Below are 26,395 nucleotides of genomic sequence, written 5' to 3' on the forward strand. Positions count from 1 at the left end.
CCTGGCCCTGTGCAGCTCTCGATCTCTCCGAGTCTGACCATCAAGTCAGAAGCTGCTCTCGGGAACCACCATTGCTGTCCCTGTGAAGGGTCCTGGTGCCCAGCTTGGCCTCTCCTCACCCTACCCTCAAACTCACCATCGTGTTGGAACTTCACGTCTTCACTCACAGAGAGTACACACTGACATCCTAACTAGTCCCCTAACTCCACAACACTCAAATTGTGCAACTACAGCTAGGAAGACGGGCAGGCGTGGCCCAAAAACACAGCAGAAAAGTCATCTGCACTTCTGTGTTCAATTGCAGCACTGTTCACCATAACCAGAATCTGGAAACAACCCGAGTATCTGAGACTAGATGACCGGATAAAGAAACTAAGGTTCAACTACACAGTGAAATACTATGGCAGCCACCAGGAAAAATGAAGTCATGAAATTCATGTATAAATTGATGGACATGGAGAGTATCATGCTGAGTTAAAGGAGTCAGAGGGAGAAGGACAAACAGAATGACCGGACTCCTTCGTGGAACATAAAAAACATAGTATGAGACTACCCAAGGACAGTAGAAACAAGGGCCAGGAGGAATGGTCCATGGTTGGAAGCATGCACAAGTGTTGGTGGGGGAGGGTACCTAGGATAGAAAAGGAGTCATTGTGACAAAGATGGTTGGAAATGATCACTCGACAAGAACTGAGTGCTAAGAGGAGGTAAAGGGATAAGCATGACCTCTTAGTACTTGTACTGCAAGGCATAATGCCTAACGGGGCGGGGGGGGGGGGAGAGAGAGAGAGAGAGAGAGAGAGAGAGAGAGAGAGAGAAGAAAAGTACCTGCCACGGGGTGGGCGGGAGGGAAACTGAGGACACTGATGGTGGGAAATGTACACTGGTGGAGAGATGGATGATGGGACATTCCATGGCGATTGAATTTTTTTAAAATTGTGGCAGAAAGCACTAAATGACAGCTGAAACGTGACAGGTCCAAAGCCACTGAAGGCCTTCCTGAAACCAGCACATGAAAAATCTAAACAGCTAGTTTGTAACAAATTGCCTCAACAGGAAGTAAAGAGCAGTACCCAGCTGGTTCCCACAGGGAGCTCAGGGGTGTGTGAGTGGCACAGATGGAGAATGGAAAAGCCCCTCAGACTGCAAAAGCCACAGCAAAGGAGCCATGAATCCCACCAGAGTCCAAGCTGGAAAGAGCTCAGAGGGAGGGAGCCTGCTTTGACGCTGCTCACCTGGGTCCCATCCCCAGCATCCCGTATGGTCCCCCAAGCTCGCCAGAAGTGATTTCTGAGCCAGGAGTAACCTTTGAATATGCTGGGTGTGGCCCCAGATACTAAACAAAGCCTCCCATCACACTTGCTGGATGAAGAGGGTGGCACTGGAGAATCAGTGTTTAGACCTCACTGGTAAGGAATTCGGAGACAAAATACTGAGGATGTTCAGTGAGCTCAAAGAAACAGTGAAACAAACAGCCAATAAAACACAAAGGGATATGAAAGCAGAAATGATAAAACTAAAGAATTTGGTAGGTTTGGAACACCGGCCATCTTGCCGGTGGAGAAATAGCCCAGCTCCATGACTAACCTCAGAAAGAACATGATGCACTGATCTCCCCAGGCCAACCTGTCCAGGCCGAGACTGGGCCTCCTCAGAGGAAGGGCGGGCACAGCACCCCTAGCCACCCCCAATACCATCCAACACAGAAGCGGTCCAGCTCCACAGCTGAACCTCAGCAAACTGCCAAGGACCAAATCGTTCCAACGCCACAGATCCTGGCCCTGGGCTACACAACACTCCATATTCTATAGTTCTGTCAGTCAGTAGGGTCATAGTGAATCTATGGGGAAAAACTATGCCCAACTTGTGCTTCACCAGCCTAGTGATCCCCATGACTTCAGTAGCACCATTGTGAGATATAACAAATTAACTTTTGATCTAAGTTTTGACAATTCCATCTGCCTCTGTTGTAGCAAATGATAAGAAGTAAAGGTAACTGGGGATATTGGTGGAACGCCAGACTGGTGGTGGGATTGGGATTGGAGGAGTTAATGCCAAAAACAAATGTATTGTGAACAACTTTGCAAATCATGGTGTTATAATAAAAAAAAGTGTTTTAAATTTGGTAGGTTTGGGCTGTATGATAGTACGGGGGGCAGGATGAGTGCTTGCTTTGCATGCAGACAACCCAGGTTCCATTCTCTGTACCCCATATTGTATCACCAGGAGTAATCAGAGTGTAGAGCCAGGAGTAAGCCCAGAGTACCTCGGGGTGTGGTCCAAAAACAAAAAATTGGTAGATAAAATGAAAAACTCACTAGAAGGCCTCAGCAGCAAAGTAACAGAAGCTGAAGACAACTACCAGTGATATCCAACGTGAGATGCAAAAAATTTCCATACAACAGCAGAAGAGGTAAAAGGGGGGAAAAAGCTTCAAAAATAAATGAACAGCTGACAAGAGAATTTTGAAACGAATTCAAGAGGAACAACTTAAGAGTCACTGGGGTCCTAGAGGCCCAGGAAGGCATTTGCAATGAAGAAGCAGTAGTTAAAGAAATTACTAGAAGAGCACATGCACCCATGTTCAAGAGGCCCAAAGGGTACCAGCTAAAAACACTCCAGGACACACCCTGAACAGAATGACTCAAGATAGAACACTGAAAGCAGCAAGATTGATGAAGGAAATCCCAAAGGAGCATCCTTCCAACAGACAGCAGGCTGGCCTTCAGCTCGCGACTCCACCATTCAGGTGAGGCGCCTCCCGCTGACATCACGGCCCCTCCCTCTGGCTAGGTACCAGCAGCCTCCACACCTGACCTGCGCCATATATCTGGGCCCACCACAGCTCCTGAAGTGACAGATATACTCAACAAACTGCATGCTGCTCACAGCTATTCTTCCTGTCATTTGGTGAAGATGGCAGAGAAAACAGAGTAACCTCAGCCTCAGCGTCTCCCAGAGGCCTAAGACTAAGACTCACCCCAGTCAGCAAGAATGAGAAAATCAATGAGGAAAACACACAGAAGCCACCAAGGTCAGTGCTCAGAAACAACATCCTCAGAGACATAAGTAACAGCAGTAAATTCTCAGTGTCTTTAGACACCAGGGACACCATGATGAGGGTGTCAAACACACTCAAAGAAATAATGGTACAAGTAGAACAGTCAAAATGTGAAAAACTACCACAATCAGAAATGAAGAACATGGTAGGTGATATAAAAAGAAAAAACAAGAACTCTGAATAGCAGAATAACAGCAGCTGAGCAGAAGATCAAGGCACTCCAGATGTGGAGGAGACACCAGTGTGTGAGGAAACACTAGTTAAAGGAACCACCGATAAGAACTCCCAGAGTCAAGGTTACAGACACCGAGACCCACGAGGCCTGAAGGATCCCAGTAAGAACACACTTAACTAGGAAACTAAATGCCCGGTGTTCTCAGAATGACACAGAGGAACAGAGCAGAATGATCCCCCATCTGGGTAGGTATAGAGAGCCCTGGTGAGTAACTACAGACCAAAGGCAATAAAAATGAAGGGCAGGAGAACTGGTATTTCTTGGGGCTGGAGCCCTACCACAGCAGCAGGCAGGGCGTTTGCCTTGCACACGGCCAACCTGGGTTTGATCCCCGGCATCCCATATGGTTCCCAAGCACCGCCATGAGTGATTTCTGAGCACAGAGCCAGGAGTAACCCCTGTGCATCACCAGGTGTGAACCCACTCCCCACCCCTCATAAAAGTATTTTTAAACTTGACCTAAAGCTGTGAGTTTTTGTCGCTGCTGTTGGGGGCACCTAGTGGTGTGCTGAGGGATAACTCCTAGCTCTGCACTCAAGGATCACCCTGGTGGGTCAGGGCACCACATGTGGTCCCTCACTCAAGCCCACGTTGGCAGCATGCATGGAAGCACCCTACAGGCTCCACTATCTTTCCGGCCCCTGTGGTGCAAATTCTGTAATTTGCTTTCACTGTTAGCAATGTTTCTCCCTCTTCCTTTTTCCCCCCTCCCAGATTTAGAGTTAGGAGCTCGTCCTTTTCCTGTATCACAAATTGGATAGGCAGATCCAACAATAACAAGCCCTGTGCTCCATCGCAGAGCTCCTGACTGGAGAACAAATAAGACACCTGGTGACCCTCAGTGTCTGGGCTACTGTTGCAGTCAAGAGACCCCAAGATGAAAAAAGTTAGAAATGTTTACCTTTATGATGCTCTTTAATTCCAAGACTTCCTTTTCTCGTTTTTTCCTATATGTCTCCTTTTCTAGACGATCTTCAATGATAACCTGTTCATACTCTCTTATCTTTGATAACAAGACAGTCACATGTTAGAGTATTCTTGGCTAAGCTGTGGCTCAGCCATGCAGTTGTTAATATCAAATCATAAAGCACCTGGGGGTATGGTGCCACCAGCAGGTCAACCCGTACCTGTGGGGGGAGTGCATCAGCAGACTGATGGTGCCTTCAGACTTCCTGATACACCAAAATTGCCTCTGTGCCTCTGGTCGGACCTCAACAACTTGCGGCCAAATTCACCAAGAATTAAATGGCCAAAAGTCAGGTATGTGGGAGCCACACCCAGAAACCACCTCTGGCTCAGCTATACAAGCTCATTTATTGATCTTATTTCAGAGACCCATAAACCTCGAACAATCAAAAGCTGCCGTTAGGGCTGGCACCGGCACACCCTGCAGGGCATATGCCAACAGTTTATTTCTCCGGAAAAGATAGAAACAAGGGCCATGATCCGGAGACACACAGAAGAATCTCCGAACTGAGCAGTTCACTGCAGAGATGCCTCTGGACATTAAGCCAGGCCAACTTCATGGGGGTGCCTCAGACAAGGGCAGGCGTCGTCCCTCCACCTGCCCCTTAAAAAAAAACCCGGCAGGTATACAGGTTCAGTGACAGCAAACTCCAGGCCTCAAGGGATAGGGGATGAGCCCGTCCTTCTCATTCCCCCCTGCCATAGGGCCCTGGAGGTCACGCCCACAAACTGCCTCCGGCTGCTATTTAAACTCCCTAATGGCCATGATCCAGAGACACACAAAAGAATCTCTGAACTGAGCAGCTCTCTGCAGAGATTTCTCCAGACCCTAATTATCTAAAATTTTAGAATTCCAGAAGCAGGCAGCCGCTCTTGCAGCTGTGCAACATCTTATGCTATTCATAACAAGCAATACAAAAGAGAATATGAGGAAGATTGTCTACCGTAGAGGCAGGGGGAGGGGTGGGATGGGGGGAGGGGATACTGGGGACCTAGATGGTGGAAGATGTGCACTAGTGGAGGGTTGGGTGGTCAATCATTGTATGACTAAAACTCAAACAGGAAATTTTAGAACTATCTCACAGTGATAAAAATATAATAATAATTTAAAAATTATAAAGCATGCCAAACCTTAAACCGAAGAAAACCTTACTGGATCAGTATGTGGCAAATATTCACATACTTATTTTATCCTTGTTCCCAACTCTTTTTTCAGTTTGAATAATTCAAATTTACTTTAAAAATCTTTCACGGGGGTCCAAAGAGCTAGTACAGTGGTAGGGTACTTGCCTTATATGTGGCCAACCTGGGTTTGATGCCCAGCACCACATATGGACCCCAAGCACTGCCAGTAGCAACACCTGAACACAACTGGCCATGGCCAAAAGCCAAGATAATCTCTCATGGGTCAGAGAGACAGCTTAACAAGCTGGGCATATGCAGAAGCCCAGGCATCACCCCCAGCATGCCAGGAAGGGCCCCTCTCAGCCAGCTCAATGCCAGGAGGAGTCCCTGAGCACCACCAAATGTGGCCCAATTAAGAAAAAATCAGAAGTGTTTAACAAATCATTTTCAAGCTGTCTTCAGAGATCATAAAGTATAAGTAGTAGTCTTATCTCAAGGACTTGTCATGGTTAAATAAGACCTGAAATACGAGAGAAGCCCTGGAGACAGCAGGTGTTACAGAGGTCATCAACCCCACTGTAATAGGCCCCACCAGACACAGTGCTATCCTGGGGCCCACACAGCCCCGCCTGCATCCCACACACCGTCTTTGCCAGCTCCTGCAGGTGCATTAAGTCAGTGGCTTTTGCCACTTTGAGCGCGTTGAGTTCGTTCTGTTTCGCTTCCGTGTCCTTATCAAATTTCTCCATCCAGAACTCCAGTTTATCCTCAAGTGTCTATTTGGAAAGAACATTAAAATATAAAATAGTATCTGCTGGGTGGAGTCACCGATATTCATAGTACAGAAGCAAACAGAAGGCGCCTAGAGTGACAGTAGTCAGAATCGCGGTTACCTTCAGGAGGGTTGATACAGTGATGGGGATCCTGGGGAGCCCCTGGGAGACTGTGCTGTGCTTTGCATTGGGGTGCTGGTTACTGAGCTAAATAAATGCATATTAGGCCCTATTTTTGTTTTGGTTTGCTTTTGGGCCACAACTGGTGGTGTTTTCAAGGATTAAAACTGGCTTTGCACTCCGGGATCACTCTTGGTGCGGTTCCAGGGACCATATAGGATGCTGGGGACCAAACCTGGGTTGGCTGTGTGCAAGGCAAGCACCTACCGCTGTGCTATATCTCCAGCCCCCTATTCTTCCCCCCTCCTTTTCCTTATTTAAACAATGTGGTTTACAAACTTGTTCGTGTGTGACAGGCATTCAATATTCCAACACTAATCCCATCACCAGTGTGACCTTCCCTCCACCACGGTCCCCATTTTCCCAACCACTGCCCAAGCCTGCCCCTGTTATCAAGCTGAAAATAATTTCATTTATATTGTTTGTTACAACTGAATGGCTAATGGGAATTAAAAAAAATACTTTAGTAAAAGAAAATTTGTGAAAATTGCTATCTATTACTATGAGGTCATTAAGTCCTTGTCTGAGGGTTTGCTAAGCTGTTGTTGCTAGTTGAGCCGTCTGTGTGAATGCTTTGTTTATTGGGCTTAGATGGCTTCTACGTTACTTTCCCATTTAATCTGTGTGCTCCTACTGGGCTGTCGGTATTTGAGAATTTGGAGGTGTCCCTCTAGAAAGTCCAGGGTATTCAACTGGACCATGAGTTTACATGATGGCAGCTGTGGGGATGTGAGTGTGGCTGTAGGTGATCCCAGAAATTGGGGGGTGGGGGAGGCTTCCCAGCACCATTCTGAGGAGAGCACAGAGCTAGCTCTCCACCTGAAGACCAGTCCACCTGGCATTTTTGGCAGTTGGTGTTTCTGGAGAGCTCAGTGGTGAGGCAATGGAGTCAGTCCAGCCCCTCTTCTTGAGATGTGCACTACTCCTAGCCCTGTTCTCGGAGCTATTTCCTAGGGGAGCATTTGTGGTATCAGGAATGAAACTGAAATTGATCATATGCAAAGCAATGCCTTACCTCTGTGTTATCTCTCTAACCCAGTGGGTATGTTATTAATTAAAATTCCAGGGCTAAGACTAGAGCTCCACAAGATGAGCACCTGTGCTGCATGTAGGAGCACCCACTTCAATCCCTGGTACCATATGCCCCCTGAAGCACCAAGAGGCAAGCACTGAGCCAGGAATAACCCCTGAGCACTGCCAGGTGTGACCCAACAACCAAATAAGTTTTTAAGAAGAAAGAAAGAAAATAGGAGAGACTGCAAGCTGTATGGATGTGCTGTATGGTAGGACTACTAAATAATAATCAAGAAGGAAGCGATGACTTCAAACTTCTAAAGGAAAACAAAGGTGAGTCTAAGATTCTGTACCTACTTAGTCTTGCACTCAGTGTGTGGCAAAGAGAGACTTCCTCCAAGAGCTGCGTGGGACTGGGGTGTGGCACCAATGGGAGAGCACTGCCGTGGGCGTGTGAGGCCCAGTGTCGTCCCTGCCTTTTCATGGCCCTCAGCATTGCTGTTGTGGCCCTTGCTGCCACAAAAAGACTATTCAAACGAAATATAGATCTATAATATGTATGTATGTATGTACACACACACACACACACACACACACACACACACACACTTGGCTCTTTGGGCCACAGCTGGCTATGCTCAAGAGTTACTCCTGGCTCTGGACTCAGGAATCACTCCTGCGGTGCTCAGGGGTGCTGGGGATTGAACCCGAGTTGGCCATGGGAAGGGCCCATGGCCGACCATTGGCAGTCATCCAGAGGGAAGCACAGACTCTGCATCCCACTGCCTCAGTCCCACTCATCAGGAAACGGACAGTGATTCCAACCTAGAGTATAGAAAAGACTGCTCTCCCTGGCCCCACGGGCCCCGGACTCCTCCAGGGGTAGCTCCAGTGACCCCCCCCCAACCCCCAGCACAGCAGGACCCAAGTACTGAACCCACCCAGGCCAGCTAGCCTAGGGGAATGGGCCCCTGGGGCCCCTGAGCACTGCTGGAGAGGCACCCCACAAAATCTAAAATCAACAGTGCTGTTGAGGATACCTCAAAGTACATGCCTGTATACATGGCAATGTAAATTGAAAATATTAGCAACAGTTATCAAGAGTTATAAAATGTGTGTCTTTCTTGAAAAATTGTTATTTGGAGGAAAATATCCCCTCGGCTAAGAATATTATTGTAATTTAAATTTTTAAATTTAATAAATTTGGACTGGAGAGACAGTGCAGCAGATAAGATGCTTGTCTTGCATGCAGCTGACCCTGGCTCGATCCTCAGTACCCTATATGGCCCCTGGAGCCTGCCAAGAGTGATCCCTGAGCATGCAGCCAGAGGCAAGCCCTGTGCACTGCTGGGTATGATGCCCAAACAAACAAAATTCAATATTTAATTTTTAAATTATGATTATGAAGAAATATAAAAACAAAGAGCAGTTTATTAGAAAAGGCTAAGTGATAAAGGCAGGAGACAGACGTATACCTGTATTCAGATTACAACTTCATATTGATTCACATGGAGAACTGCAAAGGAAATAAGGGGCCTTACCTCATTCATTAGGCTGATGGAATTAATAGTTGGTTTTTCTTCCTTTGGAAAAAAAAACTGGTCTTTTGCTGACCTTGCTGTTAACTTTAAGATCACAGACATTTGGTGTCCTACCTGCTGTTGCTTTCTCAGGAATATTTCAATCTCCTGATGAATCCGGTTCTCGTCTTCAGTTTTCTGCCTCACTTTCTGTGAGAATAAACTTGGATCAGGACATCTTCCTGGCAGGTGTCACTGGGACAGGGGCCGGCCAGGACCCCAGCAAGCCCAGGCACTGCTGACAGGAGTGAGAGACCGCCACCACCCTCCAGTGACAGGGACGCACCCACCTAAGGCTCGTGCGCAGAGTCACACCTGTCAGTGGACTTTCCAACAGAGAGGCGACCCCAAGCGGGGGTTCCTCACCCCGGCAATGCATTCCCTCCTCAACCCCTCCCGTGCTTCTGTCCCCCTCTGGCCTAAGTGTGCCCTCGTTTCTCTCTCTGGGTCCTTCTCACTGTGACTCTCCTCAAAGCCATGAATCCTAGCTAGAATGAAGCTCAGCTCTCTACAGTTTGTGCCTTTAAGTCTGGGACCACACTGGCAGGACTCAGGGCCAGGTGCTCGGAGGTCACTTGCGGTGCTTGGAGACTGTGCAGTACCGGGATTGGACTCAGGCCTCCCTCATGCCCCCGTCCTTTGGGCCATCTTCCTCCTCCAGATAGTGTGAGTTTTGGCTTTGAGGCCACCTCCAGGGGCACTCAGGGGTCACTTCTGGGACCATAGTGGTGCTGGGGATCAAACCAGGTGAGCCACATGCAAGACAAGGGGCGTATCTCTGTCCTCTCTCTGGCCCAATACTGTGTTTCTAAATGGTGGGATGCAGTGGGGGAGGGGCGTGGGAAGCAGCAGCAAAGCCACAGTCACGAACTATCTTGCTTTGCCCATTGTCAGGAGAAATGGAGAATGGTCTCATCAAGCCAAGGAAGACTAAGGAAACAAGTACAGCCGGTCTCCCAAATGGAAGAAACAGCTCCTAAGAATCCCTTCTTGCTCACTCTCCATCGGTTTTACGCCTGTGCTCAGAGGTTAAGGGCTGCAGGAAAGGAAACTCCCATTACTGCGGATACCGGAAAGGGTGGCCAAACGCCATGTAAAGGTCCCCTTTCATTTCTGTGTGGGAGGGGCTTCTCGGGGACCCCATGAGGCAGGCGTGGGGCCTCTTGCCAGGCAAGCACTCTCTGAGCCTCCCGATTCCAGCCCTACAGGTCACCTCTATCTCCTCCAGCATGAGTTCCTCGGCTTTGCTGCACTTCTTCATTGTCTGGGAAATCTGCAGCTCGGTGTTCATCTTCATATAGCGATTCTCCATGTTGGTCTTCGCCTTCATCTCCTGCAGCTGGTCCTTGAGGTGAGCGATATATTCATTCTGGCTCTGTGGGGACAAAGTCAGGTTCTACGCTGGAAACCTCCCCTGCCTCCTTCCCGTCACCGCAGTGGCCTAAGCTGGATTGATCCAACACACTGACATGGGACTGGATCGTCTGCCCTGTCAGGAAAGCTAGCCGATGGTTACAGATGGAACAAGTGAAACATGAAATGTAGGTCATTGCGAGGGTGATGAGATTCTCCAGCACAAGATCCTCTGCCCCAGGGCTTCCCCTCCCTCTCGTTCTGATAGAGACCCGGGCTCTGTGAGGGAGGCCCTGACCGCCCCCTGGGTCCCCAGCTGCATGGACTACACACTCAGCCAGGGAGACAGTGTCTACCCTGCCTGAGACACCCAGCAAGAGACTCAGAGAATCAGCAGAGATTTCCTTTGCTCCTTTCGATGCCCACCAGGAATTCCACCTATTCCCAAAGAAAATCCTGGGACTTGGTAAGGACCTTCCTGAGTCCTATCAGGAAAATTCTGAGACTTGATGACAACCTTTCTGACAAAAGGAACTTGAGGAATGCCACTTACCCATCTTACTAAATCTGAAGAGTTAAAATGTAACATTCATTTATTAGGTTTACAGGAAATGTTCATTATCTGGGCTGGAGCGATAGCACAGCAGGTAGGGTGTTTGTCTTGCATGCGGCTGACCCGGGTTCGATTCCTCCACCCCTATCGGAGAGCCTGGCAAGCTACCGAGAGTATCCCGCCCACATGGCAGAGCCTGGCAAGCTCCTCATGGCATATTCGATATACCAAAAACAGTAACAACAAATTTCACAATGGGGACATTACTGGTGCCCGCTCGAGCAAATAGTTGAGCAATGGGAGGGCAGTGTTGCAATTCTACAGACAGTTCACTATCTACCATGGGCTCATCCTACATAATGAATTATAACATTGAAGCTATAATTATAAATTAGATTATAACACTGCAATTTTTCTTTTAAAGAATTGACGGGGCTAATAGTAGTGTGGAAGGTAAGACACTCGCCTTGCAAGCGGCCCGCCTGGGCACTCGGGGGTCACTCTGGTGCTGCTTGGGGCCACCGGGGCTGAACAGGGTGGGCTGCATGCAAGGCAGGTGCTCCCCCTGCTGTGTTGTTGCTCCAGCCCCCCTGCCGACCACTTTTAACGTGGAACATGGTTTGAAAGGAAACAGCAGCAGTTTTGAGAGGAAACAGCGAAGGAGACTTACAGCAGCCTGGCTGCAGAGTGCCTGAGGTGAACATGTCCCACGAGAAGCAAGGGACAGGCCGGGGCTCAGAGACGGCACCTGCCTGCCTCTTCCCTGTCACTGACCGAGGAAAGCAGAGTGCAGGAAATTCCAACAGGAAGGAAAGATCCGGGCTGAGTCCTGAGGTGGCAAAGACCTGTACCATTCTAGGAGCCGAGAGAAAATTCTGGAGGCACAGGGGAACAGATGAGGGGGTACTCAAAGCTGGGGCGGGGGCTAAGAGACAATCAGGCAGGACCCCAGAAGTTATGTCCAAGTTTAGGTCAGAGTGATAGCACACCTGCCTTGCACGCAGCCACCCAGGATCAACCCCGGCATATGGTCCCCTGAGCACTGCCAGGAGTAACCCCTGAGCATCACTGGGTGTGGCCCAATAACCAAAGCAGTCCAAGTTTATGTGACTTGCTTAGTCCAAGCAAGTGACTTGGGAACTCCCCGAGGGTCCAGAGATGTCTGAAGGCGTTCAGGCAGTATTGAGGACTTCAAAGAGGGATCAGGATTAGCTGTGAGCACACACAGGCATACAACAAAAACACCTGGTCTGGGGCCAGGACGACGGCCTGGCAGACACAGCGCCATGGGGAAGCCCCCAAGACAGACACAAACCCAAAAATGCTGGGCTTCAGCCGGAGATCTAGAGTTCTCTAGATACTAGCCCCTTTAAGCTCATCCTTACCATGTAAGCTGTGTGGAATGAGATCTAAGTAAATGTTAGAAGAAACGAAGCATAAATTGGCCAACACCATCCAAAACAAAGAGCAAACTCAGTCTGAAGATGTGTAGGTTCCTAAAGTCGGAAGGAATTCGACTTGTCTTGTCTTCCTAGTGTGACTCTACAGGACCATCCCGACTCCTCCCTACCCCAGCTGTATCAGAACCATTCCAAAGCGAGTATATTTCACAGAGAATATTCTAAGAGCCCAATGCAATACATATTTCCTTATAATTCCTTACAAGGGGTAGGATTGTAGGCAAATTACTCAACCCCCTTAGGACAATTTTCTCATCTGTAAAATCCTACCTGGCACAACTTAAATATTTAAATGAATATTTAAATAAATGTTCATTAAATGAATTTTGAAGTGCCTCTTTTTGGCTTAATTCCCTCCTTTTCTTTTTAGGGATGTGTGGATTTTATTGTCTTTTGCTTGTTTTCCTATTGTGCACAGCATTTACTCCTGGCTCTGTGCTCGGGGGTCCATATGGGGTGCTAGGGATCAGACATGTGCTGGGTGTGTACACAGCAGTGCCCTGCCTGCTGTACCATCTTTCCAGCCCCAGGAGGGGTGTACCCTAAGGGCCACACCCTGAAACGCCCAGGGACCACCCTGGCTGTACTGGAAGGGGACCCGGGTGCTGGGGACCAAGCCCAGGCCTGCAGCACACCAGGCACACACTCAGCCGCTGCGCTCGCCTGCCTCTCTCCTCCGCTCCAGCCTTCTCTTCACTCTCTTCGCTCCTCCATTCTGCCTCTTTCCTTGCTTCTGTTTCCAAACAGCAGAATATGTGAGTTAAAGACGTGAAAATGTGGGGGCTGGAGCGAAAGCACAGCGGGTAGGGTGTCTGCCTTGCATGCAGCCAACCCGGGTTCGATTCCCAGCATCCCATATGGTCTCCCGAGCACTGCCAGGAGTAATTCCTGAGTGCATGAGCCAGGAGTAACCCCTGTGCATCGCCGGGTGTGACCCAAAAAGCAAAAATAAATAAATAAAGACGTGAAAATGTGATGACTTGACTTCTTCAGCAGCTGGAATCCTTTCACCTACTTAACCACTTGGCTCCAGCTTATATATGTCACTTACATTTCTAGAGCCTTTTCCAGAAAGGTTTGGCCTATAATAAATAATTTTGTTCCTCACAGAATCTAATAGCAAAACAAATGCTAATCAAACAAAATACAAAGACACTCTTTCCTGTACAAAAATATACTTTCAAAAACTCAAGAACATTCTTTTTTTAACCATCCAGATAATTCTTTTCTCTCTTCTCTCTCTCTCTCTCTCTCTCTCTCTCTCTCTCTCTCTCTCTCTCTGAGATACACAGTTACATTTTCATTTCATTTCATCATCCTGTTAATCGTCGATTGCCTCGAGCAGGCCCCAGTAACGTCTCTTTCATCCTAGCCCTGAGATTATATTCAAAGCTCTTTAGGAGAATGAGACCCATCATTGTTACTGGTATTTGGCATATTTGGTGGGCCACGGGGAGTTTGCCAGACTCTGCCCTGTGGGCAGGCTACATTCGATAGCCTGCAAGTTTGTCCAAAGTAGGAATGAGATAATAAGATGTCGCGCGGCCGCAAATGCGGCCGCGCGGTTCCGGGATCTGGATTTTATAGTCTCTGAGTCTTGGCCGCTGATGGGATTACACGGCGCCAGGGGGCCAGGTGGTGGGTGTGACCCCCGCCTACTGGAATTTGGAGGATCTGGGTGGAAGATGCTCGACTCCAAATCGAGTAGGCTTGGAGGTCTCGGCCCCGGAACCCGCGTGGCTTTGTCCCTCTGCCAGTACCTTCAGGTGTGCGGAGAGTGGTCTCAGCATGGTGGTGGCTGGTCCTGGAGGTCTTCGGCTGCCGTAGCCCTGGTCGGGGCGGGGAGGAAAGCTCGACCCGCTCCCCTCCAAGGGACTCCGGGAAGGAACACCCAGGCGCGGGGGCAGAGACAAAGTTACAAAGTTACAAAATTCTTGATAAGGTTTCCACCATAAAATATTCCACCAACAACTCAAGACTGTTCTGATTAATTTACTTCAATTTATTTTATCTTAGCTCTGTAGCATTTAAGCTTTGAAAACTGTGATTCTGGGGACTGAATTTAGGGCCTGTGCATTCAGGGCTTCTACACACTCAGGGAGACAAGTGCTCTCCACTGAGCCAGACCCTTGCTCAGAGCTATCTGTCTGGTTTCCCTTCTGTGGGGAGAAGCCAGGCTGGGTAGCCTACCGAGTGGTGCTATGGTGCTAATCCTGACTCACTGCTAGGGGTTGAATCCCGGCCTCCCACATGCAAAGCATGAGCTCAGTCCTTCAAGTTATCGATTCTTAGAGCCTATCTTTCTTTTTCAAATTAACTATAAAGTTTTTCATTGGTGGAAGTTTTTTGTGGTGCCAGGGATTAAACCCGAAGTTTTTTTTGTTTGTTTGTTTGTTTTTAATGAAAACTGCAGAATTAAAACTTTGAGAGCTTTTAGGGGCTGGAGTGATAGCACAGCGGGTAGAGTGTTTGCCTTGCATGCGGCCGACCCAGGTTTGATTCCCAGCATCCCATATGGTCCCCCAGGCACCGCCAGGGGTAATTCCTGAGTGCATGAACCAGGAGTAACCCCTGTGCATCGCCGGGTGTGACCCAAAAAGAAAAAAAAAAACACAAAACTTTGAGAGCTTTTGCCTTTGGAAAGCAGAAGGTGTCTAATATTGATCTACAGTCACATGTGTCTAGCCAAGGGTCCCTCCCTAGCTTTTTCCCCACTTCCCTCACCTTATGGCTGCTGCCCCTTTGGTGGCAAGGGGTGGCGGTCACTGGTTGTGGTGCTGGCACAGTGCTCACTGTGGCTGCACACACGTGTTACAGGGGCACATCTTGGCCCCTCCCTGTAGCTGCAGGCTTGCACACGCCTGCTGTGCCCTGGGGACCATAGGAACCCCAGACAGAAGCGCCCTGGGCCATGCCAAGACACCCAGGAGGCAGCAGTGGTTGAACTTGAGGACTCCTGTAGGATAATGTTGGTTTGCCCTTCCTCCCTGGCCTTGGGGAGCTTGGGTTTGTTGATTGCCCCCCAGCCTGTCAATGACCTTTTTCTCCTGATCAGACCCTGACTTGTAAATACTGTCTTTCTCTTCTCCTTAATGTCCTTTGCATGGTTATTATTTCAGAGTAGTTGCTTTTTGTATGGATGGGGGAAGACAGTTAAAAAGACAAGCCTGTGGCTTGGGAGTTGACTCCAGATAATTTACCTTCTGGACATCTGCTCTCTTGACTTAAGTCTCAGTTGCCCTTACTTCCTAGATCCCCAAAAGCAGTCTCCCAACAAGGGACTGGATGGATCCAGGGCAAGCGGTGCGCTATGAGCTACCCTGGCATCGAAATAGGCCTGGCTAAAGTGCCCTAATGCTTAACTATAAGTTAAGAGCTTGGTCATGGACAGATTCTGTCACAATCCAAAAGGAATGACTAGATTTGGACCGTGCTGGGGTTAGGAATGATTGATCTGGCCTGAGCACTGTAGTCTGAGTCTGTGGTGAGATGTCCCCAGGAGAGTCACCCTACAACCCTAAAAGTGTCTATTACTGTGTTCATACAGAATGGTAAATATTAGGAAGGAGAATTAAAGATGTTAATTAAGTTGCTGGTCTAAGGAGAGGAGAAACACACCTTAAGGGCTGTTTTGCCCTCGTGGGCTGCAGCTGGTTGGTCGGGAAGACTGGAAAAACATTTTGATTGCGCTTCCTGTGGGGAGGCTGGTTGGGGGGCCGTGGGGAGAGGGGAGAGAAGAAAAAGAAAAGGCTGCAGGGGAGAAGGGGAGAAGAGAGAAGGAGACACAGAGAGACAAAAAGAGCAGAGATTTTGAGGAAGACTGAGGAGGAGACAGAGACGGAGAGAAGAGACACAGAGTTAGAGGGGACGGTTTCAAGTCAGAGAGAAGGCTGAGGGGAGAGTCAGTGGCTGGGGAGACTGGAGAGGAGTCACGGAGGGAGTTGTAGAGCGAGCTGGAGAGAGGGCTGGAGAGCGCTGGGAGAGATGAGAGACTGGATAAGTGGCAACTAATCAGCAGCCAGTCTGGCCCTCGTTCTTCCTTTGTCCACCCAAGGCAACGGCCATCCCGGATGGAGAAGTGACTCGGGAGCACCGAACGCAGGCGGTGAGAGAGAGCCGCCCAGAGAGCCTGCGAACACCCTTTAATGTGTAATCGCCGCTCGAAGGAGCTTACACAGCTCCCTGAGAGGGGCTTTCGCAGCCCGAGGGGGGCTTTCACAGACTCCCATTTGCCGGGCAAGTGCTTTGGCTACTGCACCATCCTTGGGGGCTCTGCTGTTACCGTGCCTTCTGGTTACTCCTATACTGATGTTCTGCACAAACCTAAGGCCTCCCATAGCCAAAAGTGGAGACAGAATCTAAAATAGAGCCCGACTAGGGATGGTAAGATCATGAGTCCGGCGAACTCACTGGGGGGCGAAAGTACCTCATTTCATCTCACGGCCATGCAGCCGCCAGCCAGCCCACAGCAGTGCCTTAGAGGTTCAAGGTCTTGAGTCATACGAATCCTTCTAAAAGTCTCACTACCAGGGCCCAGCGGCATACACAAAGGGCCCAGCTTAAGTTCAGCATTCACTGGGCACAGACTCAGTCCCTGGCACTGCAGAGTACACTGCAGTCAGAAATGACCCCTGGCACAGAGCGGGAACGCCCCACACACCCGCACCAGAGCCCCAAACTCTTCCCCCCAGTAACAGCATCTCCCCAAGAGACCAGTCTGCACTGCTGCCCACTTCGGCCCCTGGCTGTCCGTGGAGCCCAGTGCTTCCCTCACAGCTAAGTCTGGAGACCAATGCAGCATACCTGTGGACTTTTTTTTAGAGTAGAGCAAACTTATTTCCAAAACTGCCTTGAGATCTGGACTTCAAGACATATTTGAGTTCATGAAGAATGGTCTAGTTATGGGCAGAAGCAAAAGAAACAGCCTTCCCCACCCGAGGCAAAACAACAGCCAACCAACACCACTGGAGTGAGTCACTATGGCACTGCTGGGTGCCACAACATTCCCAACCAAAAATGGAGCAACTGAGCCCGTTTGTACCCGCATTCACATACAGAGTGCCAGCCCCCGGGACCCGGGTGAGCCACTGCTGGAGAGACTGGTGACGTCTGGCACTCCGGGCTGCCTCTTTGGATAGTTGGATGGGGAAAAAAATAGGTTGTGGTGTATGGTAACAGCCACAGGACAAAAAGCTGAGGTTCCACCTCTCCAGCCCAGTTCGGCACCACCAAACTGGTGGGGGGCTTCCCAGTAAGGACAGGCATGCATCTCAGGCAGAGAGGGGCCTTTTCAGGCTAATTTCATTTCCCATTTGATCCACTCCCTTTCCAAATATACCTACTTCTTTGGTTTTGGTTTTGGTTTTAGTGTGGGGCCACACTTGCTGTGTTCAGGGCTACTCCTGAACACATGAACACACGAAGCCCTCCTGGCAGGCTTCGTGGTGTGTGCACGGTGAGTGCCCTGCCTCCCACACTGCCACTCTGGCCCTCCTTCTGTTTCAGTTATTTTAAGGGTGCTTCTGTGCTTAGGGTTTGCTCCTGGAGGTACTCAGGGAACCATGTGATGCCAGGGATTGCAATCAGGCCCTACATGCAGAACACACCCTCACCCACTGAGCTCTCTAGTCAGCCCTTTTGACTTTTTTGTTGGTGGGGAAGGGATTACACCCAGTACTGCTGGGCAATGCAGAGTTGGAAATCAAAGCCATTTCCAGATCTTTTTCTCTTTCTTTTTACAGTTGAGTCTCCACATCCTCACTGTCCTAGTTGAGCTCTTCTGAGCAAATACCCAGCTAACTGTGGTACTTAAGATTGGACGCAGGGGCTGGAGCAATAGCACAGGTAGGGTGGTAGGGTGTTTGCCTTGCACGCAGCTGACCCGGGTTAGATTCCCGGCATCCCATATGGTACCCCGAGCACCGCCAGTAGTAATTCCTGAGTGCATGAGCCAGGAATAACCCCTGTGCATCTCCAGGTGTGACCCAAAAAGCAAAAAAAAAAAAGAAAAATTGGACACAATATTGTAGATGTCTAACCACAACAGAACCACAACAGAAGGTAGATGAACATTCCTTTTGAATAAACAGTAGACAATGCCAAAAAATGCAGTAATCCAAACAAAGAGGACGGGTTCTGAACACTTTTCACAGTATTTTATGGGCATATGTTGCTACGATAACCTCTTCAAATAGCCTAATGCCAAGGTATTTGAAGCAGGACTGTAAGAGGAAGAACTGTCAAGAAGACACAGGAGAGGGAAGGTCAGAGGAATGGGGGGGAGGAAATGGGCCCCTTGATCCTCGAGTCAGCTCTAAGTTTTGGTGATAAGCAGGGTTGGAGTTCTAAATCTATTTACCATAGACTAGTGTTGCACCCCCAGCAATGTCACAGGCATGTCCTCTCCACATCCATTTCATCCTTTAATCTATTTTGGAGCGTAGAGATTAGCATTATTATGTCACCCTGTGGAATTTGGTAATCTCTTAACATCTGGTCATAAGAATCCCGGAAGACACAGTCAAACTGATCTAACCGGGGCAGAGCAGGGCCCCTTTCTGCCCACTCCAAATGAAACCCCAGTGGCCACAAACTTTCACAGAAAAACCCAGGTATGTGGGATCAGGGATTGAGACTCCAGGCCACATGGTGGTGGTGGGGGGTGGGTGGGAGGGGATGGATCGTCCCTTCCTGTCTCCCGGCAGGCTTGGGGTCTGGGCCGGCAGGCTTGGGGTCTGGGCCGTCACACCCACGAATTGCCTCCAGGTACCACCTCAGGGCACCAAAGGCCTTGAACCAGAGACTACCAAATGAATGGACTAGTTCCCTACAGAGATGTCTTTGGACCCCAATTATTTACAATTTTAGAATTCCATGACTTCTCCTGATACTTATAATACGGAACAGAAAATAAAGTTTCTAGCATCTGTCTATGGCAGGCAGGCTTGAACGTTGGTGGGAAAACTTAAAATAATGATGGTGGGAAGGTGTAATGGTGGTGAGATTGGTATTAAAATATTGAATGTAATCAATTAATGTGAATAGTCTTATGAAAATAAAATTAAAAAATAAAGTTCATTTTTGCTTCTGGAAAAAAAAAAAAGAAGTTCTAAAACCAGATGTTCAGTGAAGAGAGCCACTTAATAGACCCAAGTAAGTACTAAGGTGGCGAGAGGAAAAAAGCAAAGTATGCATTGGAGGGGGTGCTGGTTCAGGCCTACTTTAAGATATTATGCAGTTTCCAGGGTAGCAAGGCACTGTGCAAACTACAGTCAGTCACAGACATGGCTAGTGCTGACGCACAGAGGGGGAGGGCTCCGAGGTCCCCCAACAGTCCACTCTGGGGTCACTTCTGCCCATGCCTGGGCACCTTGTGGTGTCAAGAGAGCCAGCCTGGTGCTCTCACGCGCAAACCCTGTGCTCCAGCCCTCTGGGTCCCCACATACCCGTCATCAAGGCTACTGGCTCTCCCTTTCTCTCCAGATGGCGTGAGCTACCCTGGCCTTCTCCCACTTCCTCAGGGAGCCCACGTGACTCATAGGTTCTGCTTCGGCCTGTCCCACCAGAATGAAACTCACACAGCGGAGACTTATGAGTTGGACTCAGCGGAGATAGAAAGCACCCACAGCCTTGGTGAGGAGACCCTCTGAGAATGGCAGATTGTGGGGAAGGCGCTCCCAGCAGTGCTGCGCTCAAACTCGGCCTCCCACACCCAGCCTAGCTCCACCCACTGAGCTATCCCTCTGCAGAGCAGGAGGAAGGAGCACACAAAGGAGAGTTAATAGGCCAAGTGCCAAACCTGAAGTTTCCACTAATACTACTGGCTTCAGGCATTAAAGGATTAAAGACGCAGAGTGACAGCACAGCAGTAGAGCGTAGGGCTTTTGCCTTAAACCTGGCTGACCCAGGTTCGATTCCCAGCATTCCATATGGTTCCTGAGCACCGCCAGGGGTAATACCTGAGTGCAGAGCCAGGAGTAACAGCATCCCTGGGTGTGGCCCAAAAAGCCAAAAAACAAAAAGATTTAAAAAAAAAATACTGTTTTGACAGTCAAGGAACATAAAAGGAATTTTTTAACAATGGGAGTTTTTCAAGGAAAAGAACTAAGAAACCTCCAGAAAAAGGCTGTTCCTTGGGAGGGATGGGGGTGGGAGGGATATTATCCATGGTGGTGGAAAATGGGCACTGGTGGAGGGATGGGTATTTGATCATTGTATAATCGAAACCCAAGCACAAAAAATTGTAAATCTACAACTGTACCTCATGGTGTTTAAAAAAAATTTTTTTTTAAAAATTGGGAAAAAAAAATGAATACAGACTTGGGGGAATCAAGAGATAGTACAGTGAATAGGGACTATCTCTGCACGTGACTAATCCAGGTTTGATTCCTGGAACCCAAATAATCCCCAGAGCACTGCCAAAAATGATGCCTTAGCACTGAGACAGGAGTAAGTCTGCAGCACTGCCAGGAGTAGCCCAAAAACATACACAAGCATGCGCACACACACACACACACATATACACACACACAAACACACTTGGGAGTATATCACATTTCTACTATGCTCTATTCATTATGAACTCCCAAGTTAGTGTTATATGGAGTCATACTGCACAATATTATGCATACTGTGAATACTGGAAGACAATGATCATTTTCTGTCACATGGCAAAGTATTGGATCTGGATTGCAAATATTCTAAGAATGTCATTTTTAGCTGAAATAAAATTATTAATATTCATTGATCTTATTCCCTACTTTTATTACACATTTAAAAAAAAAGGCTGTTCGTTAGTGAGAACATAAAGCATACCCCAGTGGATGCAAAACTTTCTAGAGAAGAAATACAATTTTCAAAATGTATGTTATGACAACGCCTAAAATGAAAAGTGGGGGAGGAGGAGGAGGACGTGGAGGAGAAGAAGAAGAAAAAGAAAAGTTTCTGCCACAGAGGCAGGCGGGGGAGCGGGTGATAGGAAACTTGGGTACATTGGTGGCAGGAAATGTCCACTGGTGAAGGGATGGGTGTTGGAACACTGTATGACTGAGACCCTACCAGGGACAACTTTGTAACTACCTCATGGTGATTCAATGAAAACATTCCGACTAATTACCTTAACGCATGTTATGGTTCCCAGAGACGGCCCAGTGGGTGGGGCAGCTGAACACTCCAGGAAGCCGCCAGAGGGGACAGAGAGAACCCGGCCTCTGCAGCACCAAACCCCAACAGCAACAAAGGGAGGGAAGAAAAATATTTATGGGGAAAAAATCTTAAATATCAATATAGTGCTTCATTTACAAAGCTTTCGGGTTTAAGTCTTAGTCATACAATGAAACTCCAGTCCCTTCACCAGTGCCCATCTTCCACCACCAAAAACCCCAGGATACCCCCAGTATACCCCCCATCCCACACCCTCCCCCTACCTGTGGGGCAGATGATTTCCACTTTACTCTCTCTGTACTTTGATTACATTCAATATTTTGACATCCGACCCACCATTATTATTTGAGATTTTACCCCAAATCTCAGATCTCCTGAAAAGGAAACAATAGACAATTTTTTTTCTATTTCTGGTTATGTATATATGATGTCGTGCGGCTGCAGTAGTGGTCAGGCAATTTTGGAATTCCGAAATTTTAACAATTAAATCTAGAGGGATTTCTGTCAAAACCTGCTGCGTTCTGAGATTTGTTCCTGAGTCTCTTGGATCATGGCCGGCCGTTTAAGCAGCTTGATCAGGAGACAGAGAGGCCGTTCATGGGCGGCAACTCGGGGTCTCAATGGGGCAGGGAGGAAAGGGCCGGCTCTACCCCATCCTCTGAGGCCCCATATGTCTCGTCACTGCGGGGCCCAAACCTGACTGTTCAATGGTCTCTGGAGGATGGCAGCCATCAAGCCGCCAAGGGGGAGCAGGCGGAGGGACAGCACCCTTTCCCTGCTGGGGTGACCTGGTGACAGTACCTACTGCAGGGTCTGGACACATTCCTGCCAAAAGTCACTGGGTTTCAGGATTTGTTTCTGAGTCTCTGGGATCATAGCCATTGAGCAGCTTGATCAGGAGTCAGAGAGGCTGTTCATGGCTGGCAATTCGGGGTCTCATTGGGGTGGGGAAGAAAGGGCCAGCTCCACCCCCATCCCGTGAGGCCCCGTGTGTCTCATCATTGCGGGCCCAAACCTGACTGTCCCTCATTTTTACTTTTAAGCCAAAGCAGTGGTGCTCAGGGGGTAGGGCAGTGCGGGCGGAAGGGAGCCAGGCAAGGCACGTGCTCCCGCCCTCTGAGAATCTCCTTGGCCCTGAATTTCTTAAATGTAAGTTGTAAGCAGAGGGCTAACCGGGATGGTGCATTCAAAACCATAACTAGAAAGAGGACAGAAAGTAATTTGTTCAACATTCCTAAAGAAGAAAAGAACGGCTAGTGTCAACTCCAGATTCCTCCTACTTTATTTGGGAATAATGAAGATTTCCTGTTGTAAAACAAAGTAGCAATTTGTTCACTTACACAATGAAAAGCTAATTTTATAGATCTTTAAAAAACTTCTAATAGAGTCAGGGAGACAGTACAACAGGTAGGACGCTTGCCTGGCACTTGGCAGACCAGAGTTCGATCCCAGCACCAAACTGGGTCCCCTGAGCTCCACCAGGAGCGACTCCTGAATGCAGGGCCAGGAGTGGCCCTTCTGTATCGCTGGGTATGGCCCGAAACACAAACACAAAGACAACCAAAACAGGGGCCCTGTGGGTTTGCAATCCGGAATGCTGGGCTGAGAGGCTGCCTGGAGGAGGGCGTCTCCCACCTACCCGCCAGGGCCTCTCAAGCTCTCTGCCCACTGCGCTGCAGTAAAGGCGCCTCAAGGGAGTAATAACCAGAAGGAGAAAGAAAGGAACAAAAACGAGAACCAATAATCTCAGAGGCATGACATTTCTGTTTGTCTAAGAAAGACAGCCTCTATGCAGCTGTCTCAGCTCAATGACTGACTCTGTGTTTCCCAGGAATGTGGGAGCCAGCGGAAGCACTCCTGGTAGTACTCAGGCCTACAGTGCTCAGGACCAGCAGGAGCACTCCGGGCGTGCCCAGTCATCCTTACCTGAATCTCAACCTGCCGCTCCCGCTTGACGTTGAGAAGCTGCTTTTGAAGAGATTTTATCTGCTTTCTTCCTTTCTCCTCCCTAAAAAGAGAGAGAGGAAATTGTGTAGAGAAGTATTTATCAGACTTGTGCAAAGTTGTTAAAAAAAAAAAAGATTTTCCAGGACCAGAGTGATAGCACATCGGGTAGGGCATTTGCCTTGCACGAGGCCAACCTGAGTTTGATCCCCGCATCCCATATGGACCCCAAACACCACCTGGAGTAAGTTCTGAATGCAGAGCCAGGAGTATCACTGAGTGTGGCCCAAAAAACAATAGATAAATTAATTAAATAAAAATTAAAAAATAAGATTCCTGAAGCAAGAGGATGGGGGGATGAAGAGGAGGCCTAGACGACACAGGCAGGTGCAACAAATAGACACTGACTAACTTTGTGTGTTAATATCCTGAATATTAACACGACTTTAGCCAGGATGCCTGGCTCCTTAATTTTAATTTAATTTTAAAAATGATTAACACACTAACCCCCCCCCAAAAAAACCATAAATATTAAAATTATTGTAACCATGTTACCTAAACTACAATGATTTTTTAAATAATAAAATAGAGGATCCTGATGGGCCGGGGAGATGACTCAAAGAGCTGGAGCACCTGGCGTACATGTGTACCTGGGCTCCATCCACTCACTGTCAGGAGTGATCTGTGCCCATACTCACACAGGAGCAGGGAGCCCCCGAGCACCACACGATGGTCCCCAAACCAAGACACACACACACACACACACACACACACACACACACACACACAAGCAATCCTCTTCATCCTGTGTACAAAGACACTCCCCTATCCCACCCCCCCAACTCCCTACACACACACACATACACACACACACACACACACACACACACACACACACACACCTGACCCCAGCAATGAGGAGCAGTAGGAAGCTAGAGCAGGTCCCTTGGGGGAGCCAGGACACTTTCAAGAAGATGCATTTGCACTTTTGGCTCTCAGCCTCCGTGAAGGCCTCACCTAACCTTTTCGGACTGCAGGCCGGGCCTCTGCACCCCTCCCACTCTCCCTCCCTCCAGCAGCCCTGCAGCATCAGAAGTGAAAGTCCTTCACTGTTTCACCTCACAGGGTCTTCCCTGACAAAATCTTGGCAGGAATCATCTCTCATTTACCTTCCAAAGGACACAGGTGCACATATGTGCTTGGTCACATGGCTCATATGCAAGTGGGTCTACTAGGAGCCCAAGAATGCAGTTCTTGTTCACGTTATTGGTTCTTACTCGGTTCTCAGAAACAGAACTCTGCTTCTCTCCAATAATTCCAAGTCTTAAACAAAATAGTGAAACACTACAAGAGCCCAGTCCTGTCAACCCAATAAAGGCTCTGCTGGTTTAAGTGCCAGTAGCAATAAGAGCAGCATCAGATGACAGAATGCTGGCATCCAAAACAAGAACTCAAGTGCCACCAAAGATCCGGGCAACAGAGATTCACTCACTGGCGGTAGGAATCTAAAGTGGTAGAGAAAGTTTGAAATATAGTTTGGCAATTCCTTATAAAAATAAACGAACTTGGAGCCAGAGCAATAGCACAGCAGATGGGAGGTTGCTTTGCACGTGGCTGGCCCGGGTTCGATCCCAGCATCCCTTATAGCCCCCAGTCCCTCCAGCTGTAGCCCCTGAGCACTGCTGAATGTAGGCACCACCCCTCGCCCAGAAAACACTAAATCAAGCTTTGCTGTAGCCATCCAGCAATTGTGTTTCTAGAGACCTGATACGGGCGTTCAGAGCTCTATTCATAATCGCCGAGGCTTGGGAGCAATCCTGCCGTCTTTCAGAAAAATAATGGCATGTCCAGGCATTGCTGCTAATAAAATTAAGACTGGGGCAAGGGGACTAGCACAGAGAGCCTGGGCACCTGCTGGGCATCTGAAGCCCAGGTCTGAAGCTGGCATCGTTATGGTGATCCCCGAGCAACTGGCAGGCTGCGGCCCAAAACAAACAAATGTAAAATAAACCAAAAGGGAGAATCTTAAATGCATACTAAAGACAAGAAAAGCCCAAAAGGCAATAGATTGTACTAGTGTGGCTACATTACATTTTGAAAAGTCAAATTGTGGAGACAGCGAAAAAATCAGGGCTTGCACTGGGAGGTCCAGAGGCGGAGCTCAGAGAAAAGGGGGGTTTGGTGCTGGACCGCAGGGCACACAGCAGCCATGTAGGCCCAAGTCGAGGAATATCTAACAGAATGGACCCTAATGTAGACTAAGAATTCAGGCGACACTGTGCCAGGTCTGGAGAGAGGACTGGGCGAGAGCATGCTGGGGTTTGGGGCCAGCCCAGCACCACGTGGCCTCCCAGCCACCAGGAGCGACCCTCCAAGCACAGACTTGGGAGCAGACAGGAATGACATGGGTATAGGCCCCAAGTCTCCTCCGTACCCCCAAAGGAAGAATATACCTGCTATATTGAAGATCTGGGTAATTGAGGTCCAGAAATGTTAGCCCTAACCCAACAGAACTAGACCTAGAACCCAAATGTCTGATTTCTAGTTATTGTCACCTGAAAGCACAAAGCTGATTTAGAGGGAGTTCTGGGAAGAGTTTCATAGAACTTAAAAATATAACAAAGCAAAATCAACCGAATATTTATCCAACCTTGCAATTAAATCATAAAAATGTGTCTTGTTTTCCTTCTCTTTGCTCAATGCATTCAGGAGACTGGTGAATTGACCTGAATCATTTAACTCCTGCATGGTGTCATAAACCACATCACTGAAAAATTGCCTACAAGGAAGGAGAAACAAAAAGTGAGTCAATGAGCTACTAACCCACATTCACAGAAGACTGCAGAAATTGTAGAGACTAGCAGGAACAGTAAAACTAGAAAATATTTCTGGAATTAAGAATAGTTATATATTAGGAAAAGCCATTAGTATAATACTAATTAAACCAATCAAAGCAAATACAATTAATAAAGACACAAGTAGAAAAACT

The 26,395-nt window shown here is 48.4% G+C and overlaps 1 protein-coding gene across 1 annotated transcript in view; it reads right to left on the bottom strand.

Annotated features, from left to right (window-relative positions):
- Positions 1 to 26,395, bottom strand: part of IQCG (IQ motif containing G) — a 40,966-nt gene that overhangs the window by 987 nt on the left and 13,584 nt on the right. The window contains exons 3-8 of the mRNA XM_056127720.1: positions 26,057 to 26,185; positions 23,389 to 23,470; positions 10,148 to 10,309; positions 9,010 to 9,084; positions 6,032 to 6,163; positions 4,198 to 4,299 (exon numbers count right to left, since the gene is read on the bottom strand). Coding sequence (XP_055983695.1) covers positions 4,198 to 4,299; positions 6,032 to 6,163; positions 9,010 to 9,084; positions 10,148 to 10,309; positions 23,389 to 23,470; positions 26,057 to 26,185 — 682 coding nt within the window. The remainder of the gene's footprint in view (positions 1 to 4,197; positions 4,300 to 6,031; positions 6,164 to 9,009; positions 9,085 to 10,147; positions 10,310 to 23,388; positions 23,471 to 26,056; positions 26,186 to 26,395) is intronic.

The sequence above is a fragment of the Sorex fumeus genome, unplaced genomic scaffold (genome assembly GCF_029834395.1).
Source record: "Sorex fumeus unplaced genomic scaffold, SorFum_2.1 ptg000063l, whole genome shotgun sequence".
Lineage (NCBI taxonomy): Eukaryota > Metazoa > Chordata > Mammalia > Eulipotyphla > Soricidae > Sorex > Sorex fumeus.